The 11,827-nt window shown below is 39.9% G+C and overlaps 1 protein-coding gene across 1 annotated transcript in view; it reads left to right on the top strand.

Annotated features, from left to right (window-relative positions):
- DDX43 (DEAD-box helicase 43) overlaps nucleotides 1-10,949 on the top strand; it is a 98,763-nt gene extending 87,814 nt beyond the window's left edge. Inside the window, exons 16-18 of the mRNA XM_019520332.1 lie at nucleotides 6,388-6,475; nucleotides 9,330-9,447; nucleotides 10,429-10,949. Of these exons, the coding sequence (XP_019375877.1) occupies nucleotides 6,388-6,475; nucleotides 9,330-9,443 (202 nt within the window). The 3' untranslated portion in view covers nucleotides 9,444-9,447; nucleotides 10,429-10,949. The remainder of the gene's footprint in view (nucleotides 1-6,387; nucleotides 6,476-9,329; nucleotides 9,448-10,428) is intronic.
- Nucleotides 10,950-11,827: the final 878 nt, after the last annotated feature.

The raw sequence follows: 11,827 nt of genomic DNA, 5'->3' as shown, positions 1-11,827 counted from the left end.
AAGAGAACACATGCTTACCTTTAGGGGAAAGGTGGAGCCCGTGCTTGCTGATTTTAAATTCATCCTACCGTACTGTGGTGTTTGGTCTTCTTGTAGTATTTGTAAATGTTTGCAAATAGGATTTCACACTTAGCTATAGCAACAGTGTGTCCATGCTGCTTAAAGTTTAGGTGCCACTGAATGACTTCTTTCCACAACGAATACTTATTCTATGAAATTCTGCCTACCTAATATATAAAAGCATGGTTTTGCAGTATAAAGAAATCTGCCCACTGTTCTTCATAAAATCATAGGAATTTAAGAGTTGGAAGGGGCCTTGAAAGATCAAGTCCAACCCCCCTGCTCTTACTTCACATAAAAATTGACAGGGTAAGAATTAGGTGTCATACTAAAAAGCAAGATGGATTTTGAAAATTTAATTGGCATTTCTCACAGTTCTTGGTTGTATGCACATTCTGCTGTCCAGGCATGTGGTCCTGGTACTCAAGTTCAAAGACTTCTTGTGTTAGCAGTATCTAGAAAGTGTGTGCACTGCCCTGTTTCTCATGTCCAGTATGGTAGCGCATAAAGGAAGACACATGCTTCCTGCTTATTGTTTCCCCTTGATCACCTTCGGCTCGTGGTGGAACCTCTGTCGTTCTTGCAGACTGCCGGGTTTGGGCTTTGCAGACATCTTTATGTTTCTGCTTGTTTTTTCTTGGCAAAAAGAAAATCCTATCTTTTGCCATGCTCTCAATAGGGTGTGGTCAGTTACCAGGCTCTCCTAGCTCAGTATGACTTAAATGTGAATCAGAACTTAGCTTCCTTCACAGACAAGTTTCTATTTGACTCTTGGAGCTATTTCTGACCATGATAACAAGGACTGATGGTCACTAAGACCTCTGTAGGCAACCATGAATGTGGCAGCAGCATCTCTCTTGTTGGCTACAGCAGTAGTAATGCAAAAAATCTTACTAGCAGGAAGTAAGAGAACTTGATGAAGGACCTCCTTGTTGAGGCAGTAGAATTTTCAAACCAAACAACGGTTAAGGTTTTTTATATGCAGACCTCCTTCCTAGCCTGCTGGCTCGTTCTCCAACTTACTTACGCCACTGGCACCACTGAGAAAAAGAAACACTGCTCTTACAGAAGCCTGTCAACTCATTGTTTCAGCCACAGATAGGCCTTTTGATAAGACTCTTAGGAGATGTGATTTATCTCTTGGGATTTCCAGTTTCCCCTCTCTCCACCTTCCAGGAGCTATTTGATCCATTTTTTTTATTTGTGGGTTCAAACTACCACAAACCAGTGCATTCTAAACCCCATCACAGCTGTCTACACCTTCCAGTTCAGTTCACTACCAACTCCCAACTCTTCTTAAAAACCTTAAGATGTCAACAAGCTTTTCTGCTGATTTGAGGGTCCAGAGACAGTTCTTCTACAGCACTGTGGGAAAGGGTTCTCCAGTTCTTTCTTCTTGATTCTGAAAATTAAAGGTGGGGCAACCTATCCTTAACTTGAGTTCAACTTACTCATCCACAAGGTAAAGTTCTAGGTAGAGATAATGGTCACCATAATTCTTTTCTTGGAACCAGAAGACTGGTTTATATTTCTTGAACTTCAGAACACATATTTCTGCATCACCATCCTCCCTTCACATAGAAAGTGTCTGAGTTCCATGTTGGACCAAGACTTTTACCAACACAACATCCTGCCTTTGGACTTTCAGCAGCCTCAAGGGTCTTCAGAGTGGTCCTTTCTGTAGTACTGTTACACATATGAAGAAACAATATTGCAATATGCTTACTCATAGATAAGTGATTGCTGAAGGTAGGTTGTCTCAGCAGGTAGTGGAGAACATTAGATCTATTCTGTACATATTTCAGACATTGGTACTTGGATGTAAATGTGCAAAAGTATTGGCTGGCATTCCCTTGACTCCCTTTCTACCGGGACTTCCCCATACTCAGATTCTATAGTCTGACTGACCAGATTATACAGATGGAAGCCAACTTGTTGACAGTCAGAGCCAGCATGTCCCTCAGTGTCGTGGTCCTGAATACAGTATAACCTCATAAAAACATCTCTCAGAATTCTCAAGAGTCCCGCACTTTTTAAAAATACAGTACACTGCATTATCACATTAAAAATAGCTTCCGAGTAATCCAGAAATTTCTCTGGAAGTTTAGCACTTCTCTGACTGCCATTGTTTTTGTTCATCAGCCTAGAGCTATTGTTTCAAACAATACTCAGTCATGTATATAGTGTAATAGCAAAGAAACTTGTCCTAAGACTATGCACTTATGTTTCAAAAATCTGGAATTTTCAAATTTCAGGTAGGTACCAAGTTCCAGTGATCCCGGATTTATGTGGTTATACTGTATTGCAATATGTCATACAAGTGATTCTCAACCAGGGTTCTGAGAGTACTGTGGGGTCCCACAAGGTCCTTTGAAGGATGTCACTGAGGATTCAGGAATGAAAAAATAAGCTGATAAACTCAGGTTCATCCCTGTCTGGTTACTCCCTTGCCTTCACTGCTTAGTCTGTCTTAAAAGAAGTAAGCATTATAATAAATCATTTTTGAAATAGCCTTTGTGAATTGAGCAGCACCCTATGGAGGGTGCCTTTAGTCTAATAAAGTTGAGAACCACTGTGTTAGACTATGCCATAGGATCATAGGACTGGGTGGGACATCAAAGGTTAACCTTTTGTATAAATGTAGAAATATTTTTCCTTAAGTACATGCTTGGCTGGTTGAGGTTGACATCTGCTCCAGAGAGGCATCCCTTGGACAGGAGGTCACAGTTCCTTTCCTGTTCTGGTTCTCCTTGGCATAGTGAAAAGATCTGGCCAGCACTAGTGGGAAAATCCTTTTAGTCTTCTGCCTGCTGTCCATTGTGATTGTGGCTCTGCTAGAACTGGGAGGTGTTACCAGATTTGCCCATCACTTTGGGGTGTGCTCATTTATTAGGGATAGATACGTTTCTAGGGTCTTTGTAATTCTGTCAGTGTGCTGCCTGTGTTACTTGTGTATCTGTATGGAGCTGTATCTCTCTGTTCTGCAAGTCCTCACCCCCAATGGAGCTATCTTCCAGGACTCAGTTTCAGAGGGGCTGGGTTCCTCCAGCCACCAAATCAGTCAAACTCACACTAACGTGACATGCTTGACCCGGCTGGGTTGATCAGCATATACAGGCTGACACCCTTATATGCCACGAATCAGTTAATTAAGGTAACAATAAAATGCAGCCAGACACAAGCACACAGGTGAACAGAATACCTCTGAATCCAGCTGGATGTCCAGCTGACACCCTCATGGGCCAGCATTCAGTTCATTAGGGCACATCTGAGCCAAACTGGGTCAGTCAGCCTATACAAGCTGATCCCCTTATGGGTCTCAAACTCAGCACATCCTAATTTTTTGCCCTAACTATCCTAGTAGTGGTAGCCTCTTGATGAGCGGACCCCACAGTATTTCTGGGCTTCACAGGGATCTTTGGCTTAGGTAAAAGAAGCGTTGCTGCAGAGCAAGTGGAGAAAGGGAAGTAGAGAAGGAAAAATACACCCTGTTACCACCAGTTTGACTATAAAAGTTATTTATTGCTAAGTATATGAAATGTATAATGGTACTAGTAGTAATAGACATGCAAGGGAAAATGAAACAATTACAATATTACCCTGGTTTAATTGATTATTTAGGGAAACCTAGCTCAAGCTTAACTAATAAAATAATTTTTTGACAGGAACCAAGGGCAGAGAAATATTAATTTTCTAAATTTTTTAGGGGCCCCACGGACCAGATAGAATGGCCTCACGGGCTGGATGTGGCCCACCCCTGCCTTAAGTTCTTATGCCGAGTAGTCATCTGCATCAAGAAATCAAGCTTCTGGTATTCCTCTCAAAACTCCACATTTCAAGGGTAGAGGCATTTCTATGTAGCGCAGATATCAGGAGGATTCTGCCTATTAGGAATCAGACTTTTCCAATTGTCACCAGGTTTATATATTGCCATATTAGAGAAATCGAAAGGTACAGCAGTTCCGCCCAGAGATTTGACTGGTTATAAAATTGTGAAGATGGAGCGCCCTCTGGTGGTTAGAACAAACTCTACCAGAGCTCAGACATGGCCTTTCAAAAACATCACCATCCCAGACATTTGCTGGACTCCTACGTGGAGCTCTGTAACAACATCACAAAGCATTATGCCATTGTTTGAAGCTTCCAGATCAGGTGCTGAATTGTAGAAAGTTGTTCTGCAGTTGCGGTTTGTTTAGGATAGTAATTTTCAACATTGTTAGATTGAAGTCACCCCTCAGAAAATGTCAGCTCTTAGCTTTTACTTGCTTTTTGATTGTGGAAAGATAATAGAACAGTTTTTCTGTTGCAAGGAGCTCAGAAAGACAAGTGGGTCCAAAGGATGTTATGGGTTATTTGAAATCCCTGAGTTTATCTCGTGGATGTTTTGCACACCTAACAGTAGTAATATATCACAGGTTGAGAATCACTGTGTTAGGACTTCATGATCCATGTGAAATGGTTACTGTTTGGAGTCTACTATAGTGGAATATGAATACAGACAAGCATTTGAAGGAGACAGAAGTGAATTACAGTAATTAACTCATGGGGGTCTTCTAGCTCCTTCCAGCTCTGAGCATCCTGGGATTCTGTGGTTGATAGGAAACTGAGAAGCAGGAAGGGTACTCTGCCATTTAAGAACTTAGTGTAGAACAAAAATATGTGCTAAGGCAGATCTCTGAACTTGAATGCACGAGGTGCCCATATATCCACAGTGGAAATGTGCATTTGGGCAACACCTCTTAATCTCCAGTTGCTGTGGTAACTTTATTTTTCTTCTGAACTTCTAGTACCCTCTTCACTAAAAACTTGTGGTTATGTTACAGATAGTCCTGGGAAATAGTTAGACAGTAAACCGGATACCATTCTACTTCAGTCAGATAATTAAATGAGCACAGTGTTCCAATTTTATATAGAATTTTGTCTTGGAAGAAATTATCTCAGTAGCTGGTTACTCATTGTGATATATAGCTTGGGAATAGGACAGTGAAAAAGAAGATCTGTAAAGCTGAAGTCAGGGACCCTAATAGTCTAATATTTTAATACTTCTTGGCTCCATTTTAAGAGGTAGCAAAACAAAGCAGTAGTTGCTAATGCAGTTGTCTTACTGAGGCAGAAGGCGGCAGAACTCAGATGTGGGTTGTCCAAGAGGGCTGTGCTGAGCCTCTGATGCCTTGGAGGTATGGGAAAGGGCATACTAGTCCTAAATGTTTTTCCTTTCCTTTCCTTTTTTTTGTTTTTTGAAAGGGTATCTTCTTACTTTTGTTTTTAAGAAAAATATAGAAACTTGTACTTTTTTGATAATTACTCTTATGTGGAAGTGTCAGTGCAATAAAACATTTTGCTATGTAAACAAAATGTTTTAACAGTAGTATTAAGAAAAAGGAGGCTAGCTTTAAATTCTCATAGAGTACCATCATATTACAAATTTCACAAATGTCATTCTCCAGCAAGAAGAGAAGATAAAGTTTGAAAGTAGTTGTCATGTCTTCCAGCATGCCTTATTGGATAAGATGCTGAATAGGAATCATGAGAGTTCTGTTCAAAACTCAGGCATTCATATGCTTTTTTACCTAGGAAGTCTCTCAACATCTGTGCCTCAGCTTTTCCATTTGTAACATGGGGATAATTTGTCATCTTGGATAAAATGAAGCTTATCAATCCAGTATCAGTCAATTCAGTTGTTGGATAGGAGAGATTAGGAAGTTAAAAAACATTCTGGGTAAGAGTGAGGTATAGAGAAGTCTTGTTTTCTGCCTTGGGAACAAGTCTTCCCTTGGAAAAACCTGCGGGCAAATTCCTTAAAAGGAAACTGTAACAGGAAACATGCTAGACTGAAACAAATAGGTAGGCTGATTTTGCAATATGGGTATATTTACTTTTGCTGGTTTCATTTTGCACTGACTTGAATTTGCTGTAACATTTTTAATGTCGATTTTCTAAAAGACCTTCCAGTTAATACTTGTTTTATGTTGGGAAAGCCATTTCAATGTGTACAGTAAACTGGACTCCACGTGCGTGTGTGTGTGTATGATCATTTAACTTACACATTGCAAAATGATTTCTGAGATCAGAGTCCTTTGTATCATAGTTTTTCTTTCCTTGCACTTGAATTGATTCACTTAGGGCTTTGTTCCATTTAATACAAGTTCTCCATTCCAGTTTCCTTTAAAAAGGTTAGGCATCAAATACTCTCTGACTTGCTTTTAACAACAGACACAGTAGTATCATTTGAAGTCAATTTTGTTGCTGTTTTAGATTGGTAGGGAAAGCCCAGCAACTTAGAGTTTTCTTTTTTATTGAAGAATAAGACTCTATTCTTTTCTTTAGACGCACAGGGGAGGCTGTTACACTTGTCACTAGGAGTGACTGGAGGATTGCATCTGAACTGATTGACATTCTGGAAAGAGCAAATCAGGTAAGAATGTCATTTAGCGGGACAAGTTACACATCACACTTGCTTTTAAATTCCGTATGAAATAGTCTCCAAAGGTAAGGGCTTCATTGACCAAGAGTATGTTGCACATAAATAGAGGTTAGGCCTTCCTTATGTTAAATACCCTTGGTTTGAATATACAGGCAAGGTCAAATCAAAGGGCCGTATGAGTTTAGTGGCCCTTTGGATTTATATGGTTAAGGCACACCAGTTTCTCTTGCCATTGGCACAACAAGTAGAAACATGTTGCCTTTGTGCTGCTGTAAAATTTTTCATGGTGGTACAAAGCCCAAACAGACATCCTTACGTCTTGTCACACCACAAATACTCTTCAGCCACCTCTCAACCAGATGATTATAAAAGTTGTTAAAACTTGCTTGTCTGCATAAAAGATCTGGAGATCCCTGTGAAGGTAGTACAGGAGAGTTCCCATTATTTCAAGTTACTACCTATTAGTCAACTAGGCCTGGAGTATATTATGTTGTTTGTGTTTACCATAACCCTTAAGAAACAGTAACAATCAAAAGTTACTACAAAAGATAGAGAATTGAAGCAACTGAATTCATTCAGGAGCAATTTCTCTCCCTAAATCATTCTTCAGCCTACAGAGTCAATCATTTGAATGGCAGCTGGTTAGCAAGAGCATCTCTCCAAGTCACTTTAGTTGCAATTTGATACACAAGCAGGCTCCATGGCAGGGGTGAGCAAAATGTGGGCCATGGGCCAGATGCAACCCACTAGGCCATTCTGTCTGGCCTGCAGGGCCCCTAAAAAATTTAGAAAATTAATATTTATCTACCCCTGGGTGCCTGTCATGTGGCCTTCGATGGCTTGCCAAAACTCAGTAAGCGGCCTGCCACCTGAAATAATTGCCCACTCCTGCTCCATGGTAACTTACTGTACTCTAGGATCATGGCTACAGGCCTTCAAATAGCATAATAGATGTAAGGAATAATTAGATACCCTTTTTGAAAGCTCTTGACTCTTAGTAGCAAAAAAATGGATGATGCTCTGTATTTGCTAATGACCTGAGTATGGCTGGGAGATTGGAGTGTGGCTCTTGTCCCCTAAAAGGAAATGGAAGGCTGTAAAACAGCAATACAGATCCAAGGAAGATGTAGTAGCTCTAAAAGAGTAGTATTTGGATTCAGTATCCTGCTGTATCCACCTCTTTTTTTACATTTTGGTCATAAACAGTCTTATGCAGTGAGCCTCACTATTCCCTTCCCATTTTGGGAACCACTTATTTTTCAAGAGAAGGCTGGAACCTCATAACTGACTGGTATATTTGAGAGAGAACCTCAATGTGGGGGTACTCTTATCTCCCTCTCATTTTTCCTTTTACCTATTCAGAGATCAGTCTTATGAGAGAGAACTTGAGAAGCAGTTTCATTTGTTGGAATAAGTTCCTACTGAAGTGCAGAAGAAGGGTGTTTAATTCAGTTATTTTAGTTTAATGAAAGTGTATTTAGTGACAAGGAGCTCTCTTCCCCATTTCAATTGGCGAGAAAAAACTTCACCTTGTGTTCAAATAAATATGACAGCCCTGATCTTTTATCACAGTGCACACCACTGCTTTGTAACTCAGTCAGCAAGATGCCTGCTTCCACATCTCTGCTCATTCTGTGTGCAGGAAGTTAAGCTTTTAGACATCTTTGGGAAGCACTGTAAGATGCTTATATTTTGGTCTTTGTGATGCCTTTCTTGGACCAACTGTGTAACTGAGAGAAAAGTAAATGAAAATTTCTGCTTAGAGGAATGGAGGAGTGCTATGAAGTAGGAGCAGAGAGTGGCTCCTCTTTACAAGATAAAAGTGCAGTAGAATGGACTACTAATTAGTAGAAGAGGGCCATTCAACAGAGAAAAGGGTCATTATTACCTGTGGAGTGCAGGAGAATTAGCGGAAGTAGCTGGTAGACTGTAACAAGCCATAAAACCAAATCTCATCCCCAGATTTCAGTGAACTATATAGTGAACTGATGCTAGAGCCTATTTTAGATGAGAAATCCTTAAAGAATAAATTTATTTTTAAAACATTTTAATTAAAGTATTATCAAATAAGAATGAGAAAATTAAGTAACCTAAATTAAAAGTTCAAAATTGTAGTAGCAGAACTGAAGTGGCTTAACATTGAAATAAATGGCATAGGATTAAATCTGAATGTATTTTAGTGTTACACCTGTTACTGATAAGTTTTTTTTCCCCTCAGTTTATCTCTGACCTAAACTAAAAAAATCTTTACATCATTTTTTTTTTTAGCTGAAGGTATAATAAAATCAGTGCATTCATAGGTATTAGGATATGGACAAAAAACATTTAAAGCACATCAAATAATTTTTAAGCACTTTTAATATGTAGTGCTTCAGTATAGATGTATATAACTGTTTCCCCAGCTGAGGTGTTATGCTGAAGCACTTCTTCCTTATTCAAGGTCATTTTTATTCAGTTTGAAACAGTTTATTGTAATAGAGCACTTTGTACCACTTAATAATATTATTATTACTATTGTTGCTGTTGTTATAGCATCTTTAAAGATGTTTAAAGCACCGTAACCATTATGTCTATTCTGCTCTTAGAAGTCCAAGGTCACTTGGATTTCTAAGTGTTAAAGAAATAATAACAAGGTAAAAAGGGTGGGTTTTTTGTTTTTTTCTTTGTTTGCCTTTGTGTTGGTGTGCTGATATGCTATTCATCTTACAGATGATAGAAGTCATATGAATAAGAGGCAGTAATCACTAAATTGGATAATCACTAAAATTATTCATTTTGTGGGCATGACTGGAAAGTTTAGAGAATTATTAGCACCAACTTTCTAACATTACTTCCTAATTATCAGGCAGTTCCAGAAGAGCTCATTTCAATGGCAGAAAGATATAAGCAATTTAAGCTTAAAAAAGAAATTGAAAAGGATTTGGGAAGATCTCAAGGAAGGTCCCAGAAGAGGTTTTAACAAAGTAAGTAATTAATTATAGAATTAGTTATACAGGTTTGAATTTAGGACCAGATTTTTCAAAGGCAGTTGTTTTTGTGCATCCCTGCCTTGCGCATCCAAAACATCTGGCTCTCCTTTGGGTGGCTGTCCACTAAAGCATCTTCAGCATGGGTAAGTCCTTTAAAATCGTTACCGGAGACTTCTTGCTTTAGCTGTTTGTCATGTGCACCCAGTCCCTCTGGGTGCTATAGGAGCTGAGGCTTAATATAAGTGTATGAATGCTCAGGATGACTATAATCCTTCCTCCACCATATTTGGAAACCCTGTGCTTGGATCATGATAGACAAGATCACCAGGTAGAGCAAAATTTACTCACCTGTGTAGGGAAGTAGTCTGTCTGTGGCACTGACGCATCAGATATACCTGCCTACAATATGGTTTCCTGATCTCCAGAAAGCCCAGGCAGACCATCTGAATAGACCGTTTCCCTGTATTACAAGTAGAAAAAGTTTTCTGTTCTCCAGCCCGTCTTTCAGGGCGTAGAGTTATCTGAGATACGTTTGCATTGAAAGCTTCCAGTATTTTTGTTCCAAGTGAGGTCTTTGTTCAGGCTTCCTGTCCAGTACCACCTCTATCCACTGGTTGGCAACCCCCCTTTATGCTTCCCACTTATACTGTTATGAGAGTACTCCACAGAATGATACTGTACTCAGACTTGGATAATCCTGCTCATCTCCCTAAAGATCATGAGGCCATTTTGGTATTGTGAACTTCTGCTGATGTTGATGAGGGAGTTTTTGCATTATAAACATCACTCTCAATTTGGACATAATAAATTCAATAAAAAGAATGCATCAGAATTAGTAGTTAAAGGTACAAAATTAATTTTAAAATGTCTAAATATAAAGATTGTGGAGAAAACTTAGATTTTAATTTGTCCAATTTTGTAATTACAGTATTTATTAATTTACCAGAACTTAATCATTTTTCCCTCATTTTTCAGGGAATCTGGTGCATGCAAGCAACACTTGTCAATATTCGTTTAAAAATAATGTGTATGCTTATTTTGATATCTGGGCATCTCTGTGGACTGAAGAAGTATTTGAAAATACTGGTTTAGAATGGTTTGAAGATTGCTTTATTTGTAGTGTCTTTAACAAAAATATTTTGTATTTAAAATTAACATCAATGTTTTTCTTAATTTAAAAGTTTTTCATTTTCATTAAACATTTTTGTCACGGGCTGGCACTTTTTCATTAGGAGTGCCACAAGTATGAAGTTAACAAAGTCCTGAAAAGCAACTTTGAAGAATAAAAAATTGAAGGTCAGGAGATTTCACATCACTAAAAGATTTGTCTTTTTCATTTGGATATTAAAAAGTCTGCTTCGTACACGTAAGATAGAAATAGGTCTTACTCTTTTACATGCCTTACCAATTAAATCCATCTCTTAACTTAGAGGTTGTCAACTGGGGGTACACAGGAAGGCCCTAGGGCAGGGGCGGGCAATTATTTCGGGTGGAGGATTGCATACCAAGTTTTGGCAAGTTGTCAAGGGCCGCATTGGTAGCCTCGCCCCTTGACAGATGCACCACCCCCTGGTCACCATCTTGTGACCAAAAGTCCCCCCCCCCAACTCCTGACCTTTACCACCAGAATTCCCTCCCCTTGACTCTGGAAGTACTCCTTTCAACAAGGGGCTCTGCCATCTCAGAAACAGAAAAATAAAAAATTATATTCTAAAAAGCAAACATCTACAGCATTCATTACTTTGATTTAAAAATATATCATTGTCCTGATTTACATGTGTTTGTGTAGTGTGTATAGAGGTGATTCCCCAATAGCTTAAAATGAAGGCTTACTCTTGTATATTGTGGGGGGCTGTAGGTATGTGGGATGAGAGAGCAAGTGGGTGTGTGTGTGGATATGTGGGGTGTGGGTGCGTATGGGGTTTGTGGGGGAATGGGTGCTTAGGGTGTGTGAGGGGATGAAGGGTCTGCATGTATGGCACTGCAAAGGGGTGTGGGTGCATGTGTATCGTGGGTGTGTGTGGGACCCATTTTATGAACACACACACTGTCCTTGCCTGCATACATGCGCGCACTGTCCCTGCTTGCCCCCACACACACACACTTTCCCTGCCTGCCCCCCACCATACATACACACACTCACATGGTCCCTGCTGGCTGTCTCCCACCCGCCATCCCTGCCTGTCCACACACCCCTACCAGCATGTCCCCATGCTCCCCAGTCTGGGGATACAACCAGGAGTCATGTGGTGCTGAAGCAGGGCAGGGGCAGGAAGGGAGTGAAATGGCTGAGGGTGGGCAGGGCTGCGCTGTTCAGTCCTGCTGAGGCTTCCTCTGGGTCCTACTACCCCTGGTTCTTCTCAGCTTTGACAGG

Source organism: Gavialis gangeticus, unplaced genomic scaffold (assembly GCF_001723915.1).
Source record: "Gavialis gangeticus isolate Ggan-Ray unplaced genomic scaffold, GavGan_comp1, whole genome shotgun sequence".
In the NCBI taxonomy this organism is placed as follows: Eukaryota; Metazoa; Chordata; order Crocodylia; family Gavialidae; genus Gavialis; species Gavialis gangeticus.
This window is presented reverse-complemented; position numbering and strand designations above follow the sequence as displayed.